General features: G+C 29.8%; 5 protein-coding genes across 5 annotated transcripts; 2 read left to right on the top strand and 3 right to left on the bottom strand. All coding sequences in view use genetic code 12, as the record gives it.

Annotated features, from left to right (window-relative positions):
• Positions 1-6,326: 6,326 nt before the first annotated feature.
• KGF54_000613 (uncharacterized protein) lies at positions 6,327-7,199 on the bottom strand (the record flags this gene model as incomplete). The annotated part of the gene is made up of 1 exon (XM_051766545.1): positions 6,327-7,199. One exon carries the CDS (start codon positions 7,197-7,199, stop codon positions 6,327-6,329), a length of 873 nt encoding a protein of 290 aa, XP_051622602.1.
• Positions 7,200-7,671: 472 nt separating this feature from the next.
• Positions 7,672-12,291, bottom strand: KGF54_000612 (uncharacterized protein; the record flags this gene model as incomplete). Its single annotated transcript, XM_051766544.1, has 1 exon — positions 7,672-12,291. One exon carries the CDS (start codon positions 12,289-12,291, stop codon positions 7,672-7,674), a length of 4,620 nt encoding a protein of 1,539 aa, XP_051622601.1.
• A 561-nt stretch (positions 12,292-12,852) lies between these two features.
• KGF54_000611 (uncharacterized protein) lies at positions 12,853-15,021 on the top strand (the record flags this gene model as incomplete). Its single annotated transcript, XM_051766543.1, has 1 exon — positions 12,853-15,021. One exon carries the CDS (start codon positions 12,853-12,855, stop codon positions 15,019-15,021), a length of 2,169 nt encoding a protein of 722 aa, XP_051622600.1.
• Positions 15,022-15,203: 182 nt separating this feature from the next.
• On the bottom strand, positions 15,204-17,987 carry NAM2 (leucine--tRNA ligase; the record flags this gene model as incomplete). The annotated part of the gene is made up of 1 exon (XM_051766542.1): positions 15,204-17,987. One exon carries the CDS (start codon positions 17,985-17,987, stop codon positions 15,204-15,206), a length of 2,784 nt encoding a protein of 927 aa, XP_051622599.1.
• A 351-nt stretch (positions 17,988-18,338) lies between these two features.
• On the top strand, positions 18,339-21,650 carry KGF54_000609 (FG-nucleoporin; the record flags this gene model as incomplete). The annotated part of the gene is made up of 1 exon (XM_051766540.1): positions 18,339-21,650. The coding sequence occupies one exon, from the start codon at positions 18,339-18,341 to the stop codon at positions 21,648-21,650; it is 3,312 nt and encodes a 1,103-aa protein (XP_051622598.1).
• Between the last annotated feature and the right edge of the window lie 1,691 nt (positions 21,651-23,341).

Here is a 23,341-nt window from a genome sequence, read left to right as displayed (position 1 = left end):
ACAGTTTTTTAACAAAACTTTTTTCCCACTTGTCAACTAAAAATCCAAGACTTCATAGATTCTAGGCTTTTAACACCACTTACAGAGCTACAAGACGGGCAATTTTTTTTCTCCACAATTAAGTTAGCCCTACCATGGTGTTGTAATAAAAATCTAAAATTTTAACCAAGCAAAATGCAACAAGCTTGCTCAACTTATTGATCTGTATAAAAAAATAAATTTTGGTTCAGATTTCAACGATACCCACCATACATAATTTAATTCGACCCTGTTCTTGCATGTACACTATATCAACATCAATGTTACAAACGCATTTAATAAATGATTACCAATATAGTGGTTTTGTTTGCTCATTCGTAATCGTTCTATGCCATCATGCTATTCTGAATTCGATACAATTCAAATCAGTACTGAGTTTAGGTGCGTTAAATACGAGCACAACTTGTTTGCTCAGTTTTACATATGACGTCTAACATCATTGTGAATGATGCATTGCAATTATATTAGCTACCTAGCAATGCAGAAATATTTATATTGTTGAACTAACCGGTAACATCTTTGTCGTATTTACCATAATAGTCTTACGACATGAATCGAGAGTAATTGGTTTTTTTAGTGGAAAAGAAAAAATTAAAGGGTTGTAATCGGTATTTATGTTGGACTAAGTTGAATAAAAATATCATCAACAATTTCCAATATGTATTTTATATAGTTTTATAATTAGCAAAATGAACAATAAAAAATTCATTTTAATATTGATAAGTATGAGCAAAAATACTAATAATGTCAGACTAAATTTCAATTACACTCAATGTAGGCAAGAGCAGCCATCCTTCAAGGTATCATAAATCATACTTCTGTAGTTGAGATATAGACTAGAAATTACAGATGTTTCATTTGATTCATACGTATCAATTTTTTCGCATCAGTTATCTTGGTAATGAATGAAAATTGCGCTCGTATAAATAGAGACTGCAAATACAATTCTATTCTTGTGCTTCTTGGCTAGCAGATGTAATTCGTCATTATATGCAACAATTATCTGATACGTCTAGGTGGATTGCCTAACTGAAGAGTTAAGCAGTAGTATTATCTGACCCTATGCTATACGCTTGAAAGATTTAATTAATGTGCACAATAAGTTTTAATTGTGATGCTGAAATTGTTTGATTGCTACCTTGAAGTTGTTCACTTGTTATGCTGAGTTATTTTTAGCTAAAGTGTTTTATTTAATATGCTAAAACTGTTTATTTGATTTAGCAGAGTCAATCGTTGATATATTGGGGGTTTATTTGTTTTTGGAAATAGACAATTTGCTATGCTACAACAGTTTGCTTGTAATGTCAAATTATAGTGTCACGCTACTAGGACTTCAAATTTGAAGAGGTAAATTTGTGGTATGTGAGGGCAAAAAAAGTGTCAAACCAAATATACCGACATAATTTTATCGCAAAAAGTATTTAGAATTAGATTAGGTGATAGTTGCCAAAAGGCTGCACTTATAACCTTCAATTGTATACGACAATCAATAATTTTATTAGGAGACCTCCATACACTACTGAGCTCAATCTTAGTTGGTTGTCCTTTTGTCTTGAAACTTCTATAACAGGTCTCAAATTTCGCTACTATCAATTTAAGTTGAGTCAATTGAAGGCAAATCCTCAGAGCTTTAATGGTCAAACTTGAGCGAGGTTACACTTCAGCTATGCTGAGCTTCAATTTTTGACCATTATAATCAAAATGACATGATCATGAGCTGATTGCCATATCAAATTTATGGCTGACTCAAAATTGAAAAAGTTTACATGCATGTATGAACTATTTTTGTATAACTTCATCTTAGTTGTGATCTATCATATCATGTAATGAGCCATCATTCCACAGTTTAAGCCTATTGTCATACTTATTAATGTTTGCAGTTTAGATTCTATCATTATTATGTAGAATTTTTCAACCTGAAGTTGATTAATTCGATACCACTTGTAAAAAATCTTTCAGTATATCAAAAATTTAAAAAGTCTAGCATATCTGGGATACTGTTCTACCTGACGCCACGCTCAAGTATTCAATATGTATCTCCTTCTGCGCACCTGCGTACTTCGCCTGTCATTCAAAATATAAAAAGTCAATGCCACCAATGCCAATCGTTGACTTGAGCTGTAGGCTAATCTTTGACGGGGAGTGTTTTATTCAGTGCAACATCTTTAAGTATTTATATAATCAAAATACTCAATTAAGGACATCAAAGAACAATAAAAGAACAACATGTCAAATAATGCATAACAAATTATCAGCAGAATATAAACTGGGATCTAGCAGATCCAGCATAACAAAAGACTTGGATATAGCATAACATAAAACATAATCCAGCATTACATAAAACGTAGTCCCAGCATAACATAAAACATGGATCCAGCATAACATAAAACACAGATCTAGCATAACATAAAACGTAGTCCCAGCATAACATAAAACATAGATCCAGCATAACATAAAACATAGATCTAGCATAACAAAAGACTTGGATATAGCATAACATAAAACATAATCCAGCATTACATAAAACGTAGAACAGCATTACATAAAACATGGATCCAGCATAACATAAAACACAGATCTAGCATAACATAAAACATAGATCTAGCATAACATAAAACGTAGATCTAGCATAACATAAAACATAGATCTAGCATAACATAAAACGTAGATCTAGCATAACATAAAACGTAGTTCCAGCATAACATAAAACATAGATCCAGCATAACATAAAACATAGATCTAGCATAACATAAAACGTAGATCTAGCATAACATAAAACATAGATCTAGCATAACATAAAACGTAGAACAGCATAACATAAAACATAGAACAGCATAACATAAAACGTAGATCTAGCATAACATAAAACATAGATCTAGCATAACAAAATACATAGATCTAGCATAACATAAAACGTAGAACAGCATAACATAAAACATAGATCCAGCATAACATAAAACGTAGATCTAGCATAACATAAAACATAGATCTAGCATAACAAAACACATAGATCTAGTATAACATAAAACGTAGAACAGCATAACATAAAACATAGATCTAGCATAACATAAAACATAGATCTAGCATAACATAAAACATAGAACAGCATTACAAAAAACGTAGATCTAGCATAACATAAAACGTAGATCTAGCATAACATAAAACATAGATCCAGCATAACATAAAACATAGATCCAGCATAACATAGAACATAGATCCAGCATAACATAAAACATAGATCTAGCATAACATAAAACGTAGAACAGCATAACATAAAACGTAGATCCAGCATAACATAAAACATAGATCTAGCATAACAAAATACATAGATCTAGCATAACATAAAACGTAGAACAGCATAACATAAAACATAGATCCAGCATAACATAAAACGTAGATCTAGCATAACATAAAACATAGATCCAGCATAACATAAAACGTAGATCCAGCATAACATAAAACATAAATCCAGCATAATATAAAACATAGATCTAGCATATCAAATTAAAGCGTTGAACTGGCTATAAGCAGATTCGAGCAAGCGTGCTTTATAACCTCTGACATTGTACTGACCACTTGGCCATTGATGAATCAAGATCTGATTGGAAAATTATTTGAATAAATTTCACCCGAGATCTCCAGCCGAGACCGAATGTTTGGGAATTCAATCTAACGACACGACATTGGTAATATACTTTTATACAATTTAATATATTACAATTTGAATATCCTTTCTAATTCCTTTGTACATCTACCAATCTCTAACTTTCTCCAATTGATTTCAAAATTAAATGCTTAGGAACACGCTGCTTTACTGCTTTCCTGAATCAATTTAGTGTTCCTCTTTGCATTTGTGTCTATTTACCATACAATTATTTTGATTCTCCACATTTTATCCCAGAATCAAAAATGGTACCTCTATCTTCACTAGATCTGCTATCTTTTATTAATCTTTGTTGTAGGGCGCTGAACTAGAATAACGGCAGTTTCTATCTATGGCCAGATTTTCATTAATTTGTACTAATTTTCGACCAAATTTTAACACAATTATTGTTGGAACCAACTCTTTTAAACCAGATTTACCGTTCATCCATCTACTTGCCCTTAAAGTAATGCTAGAATTCCTAAAAGAATTTCACTATCCTCGAACTTGGAACAATGGTAGCCTAAATTATACTACTCTACCCTCAGGCCCTACTCAAACTATTGAGGATGACTCTAGAATTGTTGATCGACCACTCATAGTAGACGATTAAAACTTTGTGGATGTGTAGAAGTAGCTGTGATAAAAATGAGATGCTGATTGTTGTTGTGAAACAAATGAGATTACTGAAGTAAGAATTGAATTTTTTGATTTTAAGTAAATATTATTTTCCTCTAATTAGGTTTTGCGTCAAGTCGTGAATATGAAGAAAGGAGATCTGCTAAACCTATCATTATCAGGATCTGTGATATGTAAAGAACACCTTATTTACGAATAGAAATAGCTATATCGACGAATTCTGGTGTTTGGGTTGTGCTGGTTTCAGCGTTCAGCGTCAACGTCATTTTAGAATTATACTTACTTCAACACTTGTCTTCAACCTAATTTAATTAAAATTTGCAGCAAAAAAAAAATAAAAACTAGCTTATTACTATGTAGCACAAATTCAAACTTTCAAGACTTCAGATCTGATCCCAACGCCTTCTGTACCTTAAATCTAAATCAGATCAGATCCCAGGGGTGTGTTGTACCTTAGATCTAGAGTAAAACAAACTAAATGTTAGATCTGGCCCGCTCTCAACCACAGTACATACAGGCATCTTGATTATGCCATTCTTCAGAGTCTGACCACAACATTACACCAATTTTTAAAGGATCTCTCTATGCCATAACAGAAATATAACTACTAAATTACCGTAATAATAAATTTGGGCTCAAGATTCCAGTACCACCGTGAATCAGAATCAGTTTCAACATTACCGCAAAAGTTAAGTTTATTAGAGATCTCGTTGGATCTTGACGTCAGATTTGAAACACTAGACTGCCATAAATATGTCTTGGAATGATTGCAATGTGTTTTGTATTTGGTAAGCTTGGCGGACATCTAGTAAACATGTAAAGTATTGAGAGAAGAAGAAAAAGAAAAATAAGCCAAGTATAGAGCAATCAACACAAAACATGTCTAAACGTTATTAGAAAATATACAGTTTATCTTGTATTAAGATGTTGTTATCATTATTGATTATGGCTAAACCTTTCTCTTTGAAAAGCTTCAAAATTAGACACTTATCTAATGTTTCTGGGTTGAGTTGGGTGCGAAAATATTGTTTAAACTAGTCTTTAAGTTAAATCAGACATCGAGGTCTAATTTCCAAAATTTGCTGATTTTAGCACATTCATTATTTACATAAACATTTTAGACGCTAATATACATCTCTTTGCATCAAAACTATTTCTCTGAAGACACAAGCAAAATGTAAATTGTTGCATTGATTCATTTGAAATTTAGAATCTAGAATCTTGTATCTTTAAATATAAGTTGAAAAAAATGTCAGATGAAGTCTGCTTTAAGCTCTATTTTTTGGGTTCTCTGAAATTTAGGTATCTGATCAGTGATTCTAATTTTTCTTCATTCCATAGCCTAATTCATATTGCTAATATATTTAAGCTGAATGTTCAAGGCACCTAATTAACACCTGATACAGTATTTGAGTCCGACATCCAAACTTCAACATCCGTGCACCAGCTTTTTGATCCGTTTTTATCCGCTGCTTAATTATGAGGTGTGAGGAGAAAAACGGGGAAAATTCAAATCCAATTGCAACATTACCGCAATAATTAGTTTCATTTGAGATCCAAACATATTTGAAACACCTCAAAACCACCATATTTATACTTGAGGATAAATAGCCATTTGATTCTAAATTGAATGCTGTTAACATAATTAAGAAAACGTTCAAAATTGGGTATATCTTTATATAGATCATCATTAATCTATCATTAACAAGTATTGCTGAACCTTAACTTTCGAAACAATTCAAAATGTGATGCTCGTTTTTGAATTTATATAACCTGAATTTTTTATTTTGATTAAAATTTTTGAGTAAACACTCATAAAGCAAGTGTTGGTTCAACTTGATAATTAACGGGTTACAGTCTTCTATTAATATCAAAATTATATGAATGGGGCATATTGGTCAAGCATTCTTGTTTTTTAGGTTTTGAAAATTCTCACTACCTCAACACTATTACCATTTTGAATTAAATTTTACATTGTCCCCTATCTGAAAACATCCGGCTTAGCTTAATTTTTCCCATTTACTATTTCATCTTCTTCTGCTTGAGAAATTTGTTTGGCATTTCCTCCTACGTTTTCCAATAAATTTTTCACTACCCAGTCTATTTCAGAATTTTGTAAATTATTTGCAATAACACTAATAGTATTAACCTTTTGTCCCATATGTGGATAGCTTCCAATCTTTAAAACCCCTTTACCGTATTTTAAATCACAATCATTTTGTAATTTGGTTAAGTATGGAGCCAATCCTGATTCACCAGTTTTAGTTAATACATATCTTCTGATGAGGTTATTCGAGTTTATCCTTGGTTTCAAATATGTCTCCAAATCATTTACTAATCTTGTAAAAAGTTGTGGAATTCCAGGTAAAATATAAATTTGCTCATTTATGACAACAATTGGAAACCATAGTTCGTCATCAACAAATATTTTTCTAACTTTGGTTTGAGATCCAAATTTTTCTGTGGGTAAAGTAGCCATTTTATAAAATGCATTAAGTTGATCTTCGTTTAATTTGGATAAGTATTCCTTTCTAAGCTTTTGCATTCTATCTACCACTTCTTGATCCAATGCATAGTCCAAGTCAAAATAATCAGCAATAACTTTGTAAGTTATATCATCATGAGTACTTCCTAATCCACCAGAAGTGACTATAAAATCTATATTATCTTGACTTATCAAGTTATTCAATGATGTTACAATGTCATCTGTTTCATCTCCACAAACTATTGTTCTTTTAAGTGGGATAGAAAGATTATTAAAACAAAATTTAGCAAAATTGTATGAATTTGTATCCAATATTTTCCCATTTAATACTTCATCACCAATTATTAGACACCCAGCGTTTTTAATGACGGGAAGTTGAGTCAGCAGTGTCATTGATCTATTTAACGTTGAATTGATATTTTTGAAAACTAGTCTATACGATATAAAATTCTTCAAGGATGATACCTTAAAATAATTCATTCAATTTAATTTCAATTAAGCAATTTATTATTTAATTTTACATAGCTTTACTTTTGTGGCAGCACTTAAATGTGAGTGCTCGTAAAATGTCGGATCTTTGTTAAAGAATTTGCAACCATGTACAGGATCAGATCTGAAATATCCCACATTGGTAATAAGGAATCAAGTCTTGGATATCGTAGTGATTTCTGTCTGCGAGATTCGGACACTATATCTCATATAATCCATTAACATTATTCAAACCTTTTTCAAAATTACAACATGGAGATCATCAAAGACAAAGGATACACAAAAATGCAAATTCATTAATCATATACAAATACATATAAATCAAATTAAAATTTATTTAATTTAACGTTGATATTGTACAATACCTTGACCATTACTATTGATCATTTAATCTCAAAGTTTCTCTTTTATCTACATCAAAAATACTATTTTCTTTTACGTCCGAATCATAATATGATAACGCTGGATTTTGAAGTTCAGTTAATGGATCGTCTTTAATTAATTTAATCATAGAATTTTCCCCATAATTTACACCATACGATGCACTGATTGGTATAACACCTTGAACCCAAGCATCTACAATTCTAGCTCTTTGTTTAGTTCCAAGTCTTGAAATAGGAAATTCTCCTTTTTTGATAAATGCAACAACATCAATAATTAAATGATGTTTACTTAATACTGTATTTATGATCAACGGAACTAATGATGCAAAATATCTAGTTCTTTTAGATTCACAAACTACCACAGTATAATCTGAACATCTAAATACACAAGATCCATTTTTATAAATATCAGCATGACAAAATTCTATTGTGTTTTCAATATCTATAGGGAAATGATGTAATCCCATAACTTCAAATGTATCAGCAATTTTACCTAATATGAAAAGTGGTTGAAAGTATGAAACTTCCTTGTCATTGTCATTTGAAGTGTTTTTAGTAATGGAAATGTTGTGTAGAAATCCCAAATCTCCAGTTCTTAAATATGTGACATCTGGATTACCATCTTCTATAACTCCATTAAATTGAACTTGAGAGAGTTGATCAATTGGACCCTTTGGACCATTAGTAAAAGAAGTTAAGTTAGCTTCAGAACAAACCCAAATTTCACCATATTCACCTTCTTTACAAATTTTTCTTGTTTCAGGATTGACTATCGCGACTTCAGTACAAACTGGAACCATACCTGAATCTTGGATATGTAAAGCATTTGGAACTTCTGATTGATTTACAACTGATACATATCCTTGTCTTAGAGCAACTGGATCCAAGTATAAATCTACTGGTGCAACCGTCATATAGGATCTAGTTGAAATCATTGGATTAAAATAATGATTGTGAACAGTTGACATGGAAGCGGCACTTAATTTAGTTGGTTGGAAAACTCTTGCAATTTTTCTTAATAAATCTACTTCAACTCTATTTTCTGTACTAATCATCATATTCTTCAATAAATTTAAATTAAATCCCTTTGGTGCGAATTTTATAGCAGCATACTTTAACATCTGTTCAGTTACAAAAACATCTTTCACCTTGTGTCTAGCAAGTGTTAAAAAAAATGATAAAGGATTTTCAGCGTAAGTAACTGGAGAACTTAAATACGTGGTTGTACCTAAAAATACCCCTAAAAGACAAGTTTGAACAAATCCAATACCTGATGCATGTCTAACACATCCAACGATTGAAGATTGAGAACTCAAGTTACAAGTTTCCTTGAAAACTTTACAGATTCCGATGATATTTTTATTACTCAATGTAGCACCAACACGATAATGATCTGATGTAAAATTTAGCCAGACCAAAGCTATCTTATTTCCAATTTTACCTTTTGTGCTTCCCAGAAAAATTGCAACTTTATGAATTAATGATCCAACATTTGACACTTTACTAAGCTTGGTTGTGTTTTTAATCTTCAATGATTTGACCTTTTTGTGGGTAATTTTTTTCAAAGAATCAGCAACAGGTCCATTTTTTAAGAATTTTTCAACTTCATCATTTACTAAAATTTCTGAAATATCAAAATCACGGATGACACCAACAAATGCAGGAAAATCTTCACCAATTCTGTTAGAATCAAAGGGCAACATTGGCACTGGAATAATACCACACATAAAACAAGCAAAAACAGCGACAACAAAGTCTTCTGATAATGAATACATTAAAATAGTGAATTGACCTGCCTTTAAACTTGTCTTTTCGATCAAATATTGACATACAGCATAAACTTTAAGTTCAAATTTTTTCCATGTTAAAGGTTTATTTTTACCACCAACTTCAACATTCTGAAATGCAATTGCATCACCACTTTTGCTCACTCTATATTTTAAAATATCTTGAATAGATTCAAAGTCACTTAAAACTAATCCGGTTTTTTCATCAACGGATTTTGGACGATAATCAATTGCAGAATATTGATCTGGAAAATTTTGTAATGCTTTATTTCTGAGTTCTGAAACATATGGAGACCAAATACCACCAATTATATCCTCCCCATGAGGAATTAAACTGATTGATTTTCTGACAAAAAATTTTACAAAATCAGCTTTCAATGTTCCTTCCAAAAACTTCTTTTTACAAAGCATGTTAGCTATTTCTCTTCCACCACTTCTCATAATTTTAGGTAACGTATCACAATCAACCACCAATACACAATAAAGTCTTAAAAAATGTTTCTTATAAAGGGTATCAAAACACCTTTGAGCTATTGCATTCAAGACAGGCTCATTTAATGGAACACCAGTTGCGTAATCCTGCTCTCCATTCTTTGTTCTAGTACCTCCCGAGTTACCAGCTTCAGTTCCATTCAGATCATCAAATTGCTTTCGTATAACTTCAGCTTCAACTATTGCAACTGGTAAATATTCATTTCCAACAAATATATCAAAAATTGTACAATCATATAATTGTTTAACTTCACTGGCTAAAGTAGCTAACAAATGGGAAGAGTAATGATATCTTGATCCAGAGGTTTTCAATAATTCTTTATTCATCTTTTTGAATAATGCATGATCTATCCAACTAACCCTTTGCCTTATTCTATCTTCATATAACCCTAATACGTAAACTTTTCCATTAAATGTAAATCCTAACAATCCAGTTCTTAAAAAATCCATTTCTAAAAAACCATTTGGACCTCGACATTTCGCATGAAATATCAGTTTTGATTCTTTTCTTAGTCCATAGAATCCCCCAGAAAGACAAGGACTGTCGATCCATATTTCACCTAATTCACCTTTTTGAACCAAAATACCCAGTTCAGGATTTACAACAGCCAAAGTTGCATCAGGAAGAGGATAACCAAATGCATCAACTCTTAAAACATCACTACCAATTTCATCTGAAGTTGACGGATTTGTTTCCACAATTTTTACCAAGTTCCTAGTCAAACAATCTTTGTCAATTAAAACTGATGATAAATCATTTGAATCTTCCTCAGATATTGTAATTCCCATTCTATCTTTACCACCCAACCAATCCCTTAAGGAAATTACCATCCCACCATATTCACTCAAGGTTAACATTGGTATAATTGCATTTTCAGGGTGTTGACAACCAAGCGGTCTTAAATATCTTTGAGATAAAATTTCCATAAATTCACCATCAATAGTCAAAGCATTGACCAATACCCATTTGACTGATGAAAAATCAACACTTTGAGTTTTTGAAAAATATCTAGTAGCACTGGGAGATTGTTGGTAATCATATGTAACTCTTTTTAACCCCAAATAATCAGCTAGAAGCAACGATGCCCTACATTTTGTAATTATGTTGGCGTACAAACCTTGTATTTCCATTACCCTTTGAGGAGCCCAAAATAGAACATTCCCCGAGTATACTGTAAATAAAACACCCAAAATTAACCCAATGGAAAATCGAATATCCAAAGTAGCTAGTACTACTTTCTTATTTCCTCGATATTCTTTCAAATTTCGACGTAGTCCTCCACCAGAATTTGGCAAACTCAGAAGAGCTGCATCTAAACATTGCATTTGATGTGAGATTGTTCTATGACTTAATGCTATTCCCCTTAATTCTCCCACAGGAGATCTAGAAAATTCAATATAAGCTAAATTCATTGATGGAGTTTTTTCTCTTTTACTATTTTGTTTCAAATTCCAATATGATACTTCTGATTTCTTTGCTGATCCAAAATCAGTAGTTCTCCATCTCAATAATTTCGAGGGCCAATGGATTCTCAGATTTTGAGCATTTAATCTATCCAATTCTTTGGCGACTGTTTCAGAATATAACAATAATTTTGATGATGTTAAATTTAAAATGTTTAAAACTTCTGACAATGAAATATCTTGATGTATGGGTATGGCAGTAACACCCGCTATAAAACAACCAAATAATGCCGTTACAAATTCTGAAACTTCACCATCCTTATATAACAACACAACAGTGTCTGTATTTTTTGTAGAAACTTTATGACGAATTTCATAAGCAATTTTTACAGCTTTTAAATACAACTTTTCCCAAGTAATACTATTCACTTCTTTACCTCTTGAGTCCAAAACAACAAATGCTAAATCTGCTTTATAAGTTCCTGCTCTTGCAGCTAAAATTTCTAATATGTCATCACTATTTCTATAGTTTTCTGAAAACGATGCTGCTGGTCTTCTTGGATTTAGTGGCATTTCCAATAATGCAGGATCAAGCGGTTGATAATCTTCATTTTGCTTTTGATGTAGTTTATTAATGGTTTGCATTATCTCTTCTCTTCGATTTATATAATTCCATTGATCTATAGTTTTATTTATTAAAAAATCTTCATCCAACTTTTGTAGTAAAATAGCTAAATCTGGTGGTATATCAGCATTTGAATTTGAAATACTACCAGTTCCTATACCTGGAGATAAGCCAGAAGAATTTTCCATTATTGATTTTGGATCATTTATTGTTAAAGTACCTAAACCTGGATGAATAGCTGCTACTGAACTTGATCTCAGTCTTGGTCCTGAAATATGAATTGAATTCAAATTCGGTTGAGACATTATTAATTTTTGTAGTGATTATGGTATGATAATTTATTTCATTAATTCAAATTGAGTATATTATTGGTATAAACAGTTGGTTGAAGTCCTTTGTAAAATTTTGAGAGATTGTAAGTGAAGTAATTGTTGTTATTGTTTTTAAATATATTAATGATTTTCGTAGTAGTTTTTTGATATGTATATTGTTTTGTTAACAGCACTAATTAATTAATACTTGAATAATAATAATCTGATTATGATAACTATAAATGGTGAAATATGTAAATTTTTTTATTTTTGTAACTTCTTTAAATTTTTCTTTATTTAATTTGCAATCATCTAATAATTACATAAGTATTTAATCATTCAAGACTCAAACTATATATCCTACTTGAGATTCTGAAAATCAATTTATTCAACTACTCATATTAATTATTCATAAGTCGTTAATTAATCAAACTGCTTTTTGTGAAAAATTCCACCCATTTCAAAGATCAAATCTCTCATATTTTAGTGGGATCATCTCACATCAAGATTTACTAAACAGATCAAATCAAGAAATCATACGACCATATATCCAGAATGCTACGACTAAGATATAAAATAAGCATAAATTTGCGCAAGCAAATCAAATTACCCCAACGTTTTTTGTACGTTCCTAGATCAATAAATCCTTCAACCATACCAACATTAGACGGACTACTACCTTTTAGTGAAAATCAAGATCCAATAGAAAAAAAAATTCAAATCAAAAGGAGAATGCTACGCAACCGTAGTCTTGAATCAAATAATAGAGAAAATAAATCAAATTTAAGCGAAGACTTAAAATCTTTAAGAAGTTTGTCATCAGTAATCTCAAATCGAATCAATGGTATCGCACAAACTCCAGATGAAAAGCTAGACCCAAAATTAACTGACCTCATCTACGACGATCTAGATCTTGCGAACAGATCTAATTCAGGAAACACTGAAGTTTCAACTGTATTTAAGAAAGATGCAATAGAATTGCCAGAAGAAATTACTACTAGAATGGGTTTAGCTGGTACATATTTAATACCAAGTGATGGCACAACTACACCAAATTGGAATTTAATAGTGTCTCAACTTCAGCTAGGTGGAGGGTTCTCAAATTTATCTTCTTCAACTGTTCATAAATTCATAAAATCAATCCCAATACGTGATTTAAAATATTTAATACCAATCTTACAAAAAATGTGCTCAAGTGCAAACATAGAACTTCAAAATAAGACGAATTTATTATTTTTCAAATCTTTAGCAATAGGTGGAAGACTATCTGAAGTTGAAATGGAATTAATGGAAAATTATTTCGAAAAATTTGCATCTTTAAATGAACTTAAACTTGATGTTTACGAAACAATGATCTGTGCTTATACTAAATTTGGTAACATGAATAAAGTAGAACAATTATTAAAAGAAATGAAACTTAACAAATTAGAAATTTCAAGGTCAATTCTCACTTCAATCCTTCAAGGTTATATATTTTATGAAAAAGATTTTAATAAAGCTTTAGAAACATTTGATGCTATGAAATTTTTATCAACTACAACTCAACCAAATAGTAGAACTTATACAGATATGATAATTGCTTGTGTAATGAATAAAAAAATAGAAAAAGCCTTAGATTTATATCAAGAGATGTTAGATCATAGATTAAAAATTAATCAAAATACATTAGCAGCATTAGCAAAAGGTTGTTCAAAATCTAAACAATTTTCATCAAAATCTTGGGATTTTATTTTTAATATTTATGATCAAGGAATTTCACCAAATTTACAAACAATTGAATGTATGTTGAATATCTCTGGTTTGGAAGGTGATGTTGATCTATCAAGAGCTTTGTTTCAAAAATTAGCTGAAAGTGGATCAATAACATCAAAATCAATTGTATTTTTAATGATGTCTTATTCAAATTATCTGCCAACTAAAAAAGTTAATAAAATTATGGAAAATGATAGAGGTCGATTATTTAGAGAAAATATGATTGAAAAAGTTGACTTTTTTGCTTTGCAAAATGATTTTCCTTTCCTTCCTGTCAAACATTTGTCATCTGATCAGTTAGTTCTTGCAGAGTCTTCTGCGTTGATTACATTTATTGTTGAATTTAGACCGGAATTAATAAGTTATCAATTGGTTTCTTGCTTTTTAAATATAATTCTCAATTTGGGTACTTTTGATCAATTTAAAACGACTTACAACAAAACAACATTTCCTATTTTGGAAAAGCAACCTAGACAAATTTCCACAGACATCATAATTGAAGAAGCAGATTCAAAGTTCGATCACCAGGTGATTAACAATGACATACCACACCAAATCAAGGACAATGACAATCAACTAAACTTTAACAATCAGGCAACAAAACTTCCAAGAGACACCATTATTCATATTATAGCTTTAAGAGCTGCTGCTAAATTTAAAAATTACGAATTTGCAGATGAAATTATTTTAGAAAGAGGACAATATAGAAAATCAAGCAATTTCAAATCATTGAACAAAAAAGAACAAACAAAGTCAGATTTTGAATTTAGTAAAGCATTGGTCAATTTTTATATCAAATTGAATATGTTAAATGATGCATTAGCTATTGTTTTACTGTCAGAAGATAGATTTCAATGGAGTTGGAAAGAATTAGGCGGTTTGGTCGGAGCTGCACTAAAGATTGACGACTTTAAAATGGCTGAAGATGTTAAAACTGTATTAAGAAAGTCAAAGAATAAATACATTAAATAAAATTATTATTTAAATCTGTAAATAAATTGTATATAATATTAAAGAATTAGACTTTAAAATTTCAATTTTTATTGACTCTAAATACAAGTTATATGTAGAATATATACATGGACATTGAAAAAATTTCCAGACCATCCTCATAAATTATTGGTTGAAGTCAACGGAAAGCCTGACCAAATTATTTAAGAAATGATACTCAAAACACCAGACTTCTTGATAATTTTTTTGATGGATCCGGGCAAATGTTTTGATACACTTTCATTCTGTTTTAAAACTTTTATTAGATCAAAATCATTTTGATTAATTAAATCCTTCTGTGCTAAAATTGTCCCTCTAGATTTCCCATTAATAAAAATATTAAAATTTTGAAATGAAGTATCAATTGGTTTATCAGTTGGGAAACTGTATTTGAAAATTGAAACCGTTTCCTGAATTCCATCAAACAATTGTAATGATTCCCAACATTCTTCAGCTGTTGCTGGTGTGACTGGCGCCATGCAAAGTAATAATTTCTCATATGAATTTCTAATTAAAGGATATTGATATGTATTGGATTTGGTTGCATTGTATATCAAGTTTGTCATCTTCATCAAGTCAGATACAATCGTATTTAATGAAAAGTCAATATCTATTGATTTAGCAATATTCTGAGTCAAGTTTTGAATTTGATTGTAAAATAAAAACTCTTCCTCATTCAACTTGATATTCTTGTAGGTCTTATTCAAGTTATTTATGATAGGAATGGTATGTGTTGTATTTGTAGAATGAATTACGGGTTTAGCAGTGGTGGTTGTGATTGTATTTCCCAAGGTTATAACTTTTTTAAGCCATCTTTCAACTCCTAAAATTTGTTCTTCATTCCATAACAATGTATCATTCACAGGTGCCAGAAATAGCATTTGTGCTCTAGTCGCATCTGCTCCATATTTCTCAATACATTCCCCTGGATCAGCTCCATTATATTTTGATTTTGACATTTTTTCAAATGAAATAATTGGATCTTTACCTGTTTTTTTAATAATTGGTTCGTTTGAATTGGTGAAATCTATCTCTTCGGGTCTCAAAAACTTCTTGGTATCTGGATCAGAATATGTCTTTCCATGCACCATCCCTTGAGTAACTAATTTAATTATTGGTTCATCTTTACCATTTTTTCCTTTCCAAACTCCACAATCGCTCAAAAATTTAGCAATAAATCTTGAATACAACAAGTGTAAAATTGCATGTTCAACACCACCAACATAAAGATCTACAGGCATGTCTTCACTAGCTGATGGAGACAATAATTCTTTTTCATTCTTAGAATCCAAATATCGTAAATAATACCAAGATGAATCCATGAATGTATCCATAGTATCAGTTTCTCTTTTTGATGGTTCTCCACAAGATGGACATTTACAATTAACAAACTCATCAATGTTTCCTAAGGGACTACCTTTTTCAAAATGTTTACTATTAACTTTTGGTAAAATAACTGGTAATTCTTCATCAGGGACAGCAACTGGACCACAATGTTTACAATAAATTATTGGAATAGGGGCACCCCAATATCTTTGTCTACTAATTAACCAATCTTTAAGTTTATATTGAGTACTAGCTTCACCAAAATTTTTATTAGTCAAATTTTTGATAATCATTTGAGCAGCTTTTTTACAACTTAACCCACGATATGACTCCAAATTAGGTAATCCATTTTCTAAAGTTGATTTGTCTTGTATTGTACCATTTTTTGAAGTGTAAGGCATCTCAACTTGTTTACCTTTTGGACCGACAACTTGAATTATTGGTTCGTTTGGTTGATGAAGTCTCCAAAATTCAAAATCTCTTGTATCATGACCTGGACATCCCATGACTGCACCAGTACCGTAGTCACTTGAAACGTATGGAGCAACATAAATTGGTACATCAAAAACTTTTTTGATTTCGTTACTTGGATTTAATGGAATTGATGCTGAAATGTTTTTCAATCGGTATCCATCTCTAGAATCAAAATCATGATCTTTTGAATCGTGTAAAAACTGTTTTAACTGATGATCTACTTTTGATAATTCAACAACAATTGGGTGATTCATACTCAAAGCTATAAATTGTACACCAAATAAAGTTTCAGGACGAGATGTGTAGACATGTAATTGATTATCTTTTAAATTTGTAGGAAAATTGATGATACAACCTTGAGATTTACCAATCCAGTTTTTTTGCATTGTTTTGACATTTTCTGGCCACTGATCAAGTTGTTTTAAATCTTCAACTAATCTATCAGCATAAGTAGTAATTCCAATGAACCATTGTTCGAGTTTTTTCTTCTCTACTATAGCTCCACTTCTCCAAGATCTTCCCTTTGAATCTACTTGCTCATTTGCTAATACTGTTTTATCTATAGGATCCCAATTAATTTCTGCATCTTTTCTATAAGCTAAACCTTTTTCAAATAACATTAAAAAGATTTTTTGAGTCCATTTATAATAATCTGGAGAACTTGTATTAATTTCACGATCCCAATCAAAATCAGCTAGAAATGACTTCATTTGTTCTTTCATTTTGGCAATATTAGTTTCTGTCCAAATAGCTGGATCAATATTTCTTTCAACTGCTGCATTTTCAGCTGGTAACCCAAAAGCATCCCATCCCATTGGATGAATGACATTGAAACCTCTCATTTTCTTATATCTTGCAACTACATCACTAATGGTATATACTCTTAAATGACCTAAATGTAAAACACCAGAAGGATAAGGAAACATTACTAATGAATAAAAGTTCTCTTTATTTGCATTTGTATCTTTTGATTTCAGACTATAAACTAAATCTTCTTTTTCCCATTTGTTTCTCCATTTTTCATCAATATTTCTAAAGTTATTGTTTGTAGATAATTGTTTGTACTGAGTGAAACTTGACAGACCTGATATTCGAATATTACGATTTGTTAATAAAAATGTACTAACTTGTTTTATTCTCCTCCTCATGTAGTAAAATTTGATCTTAAGTCTAGTCTCTATTAATTTTAGTTCAAAATGTTATAGTATCATGAATACAAGTCGTCAATCTAATTATTTGATGATATAATTATAATCAATTGAAATCATTATAATAATTTTAATATGATACTTTCTAAATTTTTCAAAACATTATAATCAAATGACACAAAAACCAATTGTTAATAGAAACATTAAATAAGAAGAGAAAAAATTCATACTTTAGTCAAAACATCATCAAATTATCATTCATTAAACATTTATTATTATCATTTGATTAATTAATTTGTCAAAGTCAAGAAATAACAAACACTATTCAAGCATTATAACAATTGAATTTTGATGACGCAAGATACGCCCGAGCACAATAATTTGGGTTTAAAAAGTTATAATGATTCAAAGAAAGAACCAAATTCAATCACAAGTTATTTTGGCAAACTTAAAAATACATTTTTCAATCGAAATAGACCTCAATCATCTTCAAATATAGAAAATGAAATAAAATCTCATCAACAAGAGCAATCATTCAATCCAGATACCGAGAACCAAAACTTATTCGATCCACTATCTAATCAATTCACTAAATCAGAGAAAAGGAAACGACTTTCAATAGTGGGTCATATAACAGATGAAGCAATCCCTCGATCATTATCAACAGCGTTTTCAAATACAAGTTCCAGGAATAAATCATATCTGTCAGCATTTAGTAATAGTATTAAACTAGAAGAAGAATTGAATAACGATCTTGAACGAAGAAAATCAATAAAAGATGGATATTTAAGTCGTATATCAGATATGGAACTTTCGAATAGAGATGAATCACCATCATTAATTATCCCACTCAATTCAAAAGAATCACAATTAAGTTTTGAAAATGATACATATGTTGAAAAATCAGATTATTTTCAATTAAATCCTCAAGAAAGAAATAAACTTGTACAATTAAAATTATTATCACAACAATCATCGGAACCTAGAAGAAAAAAAATGAAATATTCTAAAAGTCCAAATGAAAGTATGAGTGAAATACTTGGGAATTCATCAATGGTAAATACTTCAACTCAAACTCATAATTTAGATTATTTAGATAAAAAATTAAATTTTAGAAAAAGAGTTGCATCATCTCAATTAACAAATCAGATTAAAAGACAAAAGAAGAAAGGATTTCAATTGAAAGAATTTTTTTATGATACAAAAGAATTTGAAAATGATTCATTATCTGGTTCTTTAAAAAATTATGCAAATAAAGTAGGGAAACCAAAATTCAATCTTAAAAATGACATAAAAAATACAGAACTGGATACCGAGAAAGGATTTGGTCCTACACCGAAACGAAATCATATAGCATTGAATGAAAAATTATCATTATCACTAGATCCAGATTATTTGAACAAAACGAAGTCAATAGCAGATATAATAAAAGTCAAAGAAGATATAATTGTTAAGGAGAACAAAAAACCGGCTATTCCATCATCTGGCTTCAAGTTTGATATAAATCCTGAAAAAATAAATAAAATAATCAATAGTCAATCAGTTGAATCGGAAGGAAATGGAACTTTGGACAAGGTCTCTAATAAACGAAAACACCAAACTGAAATGGATGATGAATCTACTAAAAGCGACAATGGAACAGAGCAATTTGCATTTTTTGGACAAGCAACTTCAGAACCACCAAAAGCTATATCAAATAATTCAAATCCTGCTACTGATGATAAAGTAACAAACGCTCCAAAATTTAAGTTTGGACTCAAGCCTAATAAAGAAAGTGAGACGACAAATGCAACATTTAATTTTGGTAAAAAACCAGAAGTAGCAAAAACTTTGTCAAATGATAAGAGTTTGTTTGGTGAAACTACTCCTAAATTTCAATTTGGTAAAGAAGGTACTAAAGCAGAGAAGGAGGACAAAAACGAGGAATCGGGGAAAGAACAACCTTTTAATTCTGGTGGATTATTTGGAGCGGATAATTTAGATAGGAAGACAAAATCAAGTTCACCAATAGCATCAAATGCTCAAAATGAAAGCAAGACAAGCTTGTTTGATTTTAAGAGTAACACTCAACAACCCACTACCTTTACTTATTATAATAAGTTTACTTTTCCTACTTCAAATAAAGAAAATACACAAAATGATTCGAGAACTGACAATGAATCTAATACAGCTAATGTTGACAAAAACACCTTTAGTTTCACACCAAATGCCAGTAATGCTACAAAGAGTAATAGTTTGTTCTCATTTGATAAACCAATAGAAAGTGCAACTCAATCAACTACCTCATCATCCAATTTATTTTCCTTCACCAAAGACAAACGAAAATCAAATACACCACCTTCATCATTTAATTTCAATATTGGTAAGACTGATGAAATTTCTACCAACAATAATGAAGCTAATAAACCCCCATTATTTGATTTCGGTAAAAAATCAGATGAAACTCAACCAAAAGTAGTCGAACTTGAAAATAAACAGGATGAGAAAGAAAAAACTCCCCAAACAGATGATTCAACATCAAATACAAATAAACCAGCTTTTTCATTTTCAATTAATGCACCAAAAGCACAATCTGCTGATCCTATCTCAAAAAATAATATTGAATCTTCAGATACTGAAAATGAAACAAAAAAACCAAAATTTTCATTCAATATACCTAAATCAAATGATGAAAATAATAAATCAAAAACTCCTACTTTCAATTTCGGAACTAATATGTCAAGTAAAGAAACAAGCAGCAATGGTCCTGAACCATCAACAATCTTTGGATCAACTAAAGCTGATAATTCTGCTCAAACATCAATTGAAAAAGTAGATAGTGGTGACAATACAAATAGTACTTTCCAATTTGGTGCTCCAAAATCATCAACAACTCAATCAAATGGGTTTAAATTTGCTACAGGAGTTACACCACCACCTACAAAAAACACATTATTTGGTAATCCATCAACTACTTCATCAACAAAACCATTCAGTTTCCAAACTCAGCCATCAACTTCAACTTCAAATACTGCAAGCTCATTCACTTTTGGTCAACAACAACAGCCACCTCCACAACAACAACAACAACAACTGCCATTTGGTAATGCATTTCCAAATAATGTCACCAATAATAATAATACAAATAGTAATTCATCAAGTGTTGAAAATGCATTTGGTTCACGTCCAACAACTCCAGCTGGTTTTAATTTTGGTAATTCAAATCCAACAACGTCAATAAAAAATCCATCAATTCCACAGTTTAATTTTACAGGAAGTAAAGAGCCAACTCCAGATCCAGCTTCAATCTTTGGATATCATGCTCAACAAGTAAGTAGAGAAGCTACACCATTTGGTGGTAGTAGTAATACGAATGGAGGTAATACTAATGTTTTTGGTTCAATTAATTCAATAAATTTTGGTGGTGGTGCAAATAATAATACATTTGGTGTGAACACATCTACTTTTGGACAACAATCACAACAACCTCAATCAATTACAACTCCAACTGGTTTTGGAATGGGTTCTACACCTCCAGCTTTTCTGTTTGGTAATAATAATAATATTAACAGTCCAAACCCTGTTACTAATACATCTATGAATAATATAAGTGGTGGATTGATTCCAACTCCTCCACAACCAAATCCAAGAAGAATGGCACAACCTAGATCAAGAAGAAGATAAGTGAATTGTATCAAATATATAGGTGCTAATTAACGTATAGCTAATTAATATAGACTCTTACATAATTTTGCAATTTTACAATTAAATGTCACACGATATATCTAATTAAAAAAAATCTCCACTCATTTTTTTTTTAAATGGGTGAAATAGTGCAATATTTAAAAACAATATCAGGGTATCATTATTGAATCAATTAACCCTCAAACAACTTGAAATGAGTATAAAACAAAAAATAGAAATACTTGCTATAGATAATATATAAAGTCATTAAAGTACAAGATCAAAAACATCTATTAAACGTTAGCAACTTAATGTAAGCAAATTTGAAACAAAAAAAAAAATAGAGCAAAAAATATTAAAAAGTATTATATATATCAAATTCATTTAAACGTTTCATGATGTTATAAATTAAATTATAGTATTAAATTAAAATTTTGATATACATTATATTCAAATTTTACAAGACTTCATTTGAAATTAACACCTTTTGTTTAAAAAATAAATTTGATTGAAAATTATTATCATATGAAATTGTTTGTTTCAGATTTATTAAATAAAATGAATTAAGAGATCAATAAAATAATAATTTATTTTGAATGTGAATAAATTAATTTTAAAATCAAAGTACGTGTTAAATAAATAATTATTTAATAGAAAATACCCCACATTTGAATAATTTTTTTTTTTCATATGTTAAAAAATAAATTAATTTAAATTAAATTAAAAATAAAAATTAAAAATTTAATAAAAAAAAAAAAAAATAAAAAATAAATTACTATATTAAGAAATTAAATAATGTCGTATAATTTATTTAATAAATCTTATTTCCATAATTTACTAAATAATAATAAAAATTTTGAAATATTATAATTTTGCAACCATTTGAAACAAATGAACACAAAGAAGTACCGTCATAACAAACAAATTCCCATTTGAATACTCAATTCCAATTTGTAATTTCAATCTATTTCATATCTTGATTTCATAATTATTTTTATTATTGAATTCAAAAAATAATGTCTTTTATATAATAATGCTAATTTCCGTAAATTGCATATATTACACTAAATCTTGGGTTATTGTGTCTAATACTTTTTTAATTTTTTTAATTTTTCTTTATTAAAATTTGTTTCAAAATTTGAAAAAGATACTGTTGACATTATTAGATTAAATAATATTAACTATACAAGAGAATGTAATTCAACAAGCTATGACTTTAACCGTCATCTTGGTTTTGAACCCCCTCCATATAACTTAGATCTTTAACTTAATTCAAGATCTGCTACAATGAATCATGACCTTAATAGTGTATAAGTTAACCAACGGTTAAATTAATCAGAGTTTATTCCCAATGATCAATTAATCTTTTTAACGAACGCTTTAAAATTTAAATTCTGAATCTCAAAATTGAATAATTTAGTTACGTTTTTACCAAACAAAGTTGTAAAATATAATTTATTATTTTTTCTTAAATAATTTTTAAATAATATTCCAAATTTTGACTTTTTACATAATAAATTATAATTTGATAGAAGAGGAGGAGAATGAAGGTTTAATTAATTTGATTATTAAATTCTAATAATAATAATAATAATAATAATAATAATAATTCATTAATTTATTAATTAACTGATTAAGTAATTTGTTTTAAGATATCTTTATTAAAATTAATTAACGTTTTATTCAATTTT

Source organism: Candida jiufengensis (assembly GCF_024610255.1).
Source record: "Candida jiufengensis strain CBS 10846 chromosome Unknown scaffold8, whole genome shotgun sequence".
Lineage (NCBI taxonomy): Eukaryota > Fungi > Ascomycota > Pichiomycetes > Serinales > Debaryomycetaceae > Lodderomyces > Lodderomyces jiufengensis.
Note: the sequence above shows the minus strand (reverse complement) of the source record. Positions and strands in the feature narration are given on the sequence as shown.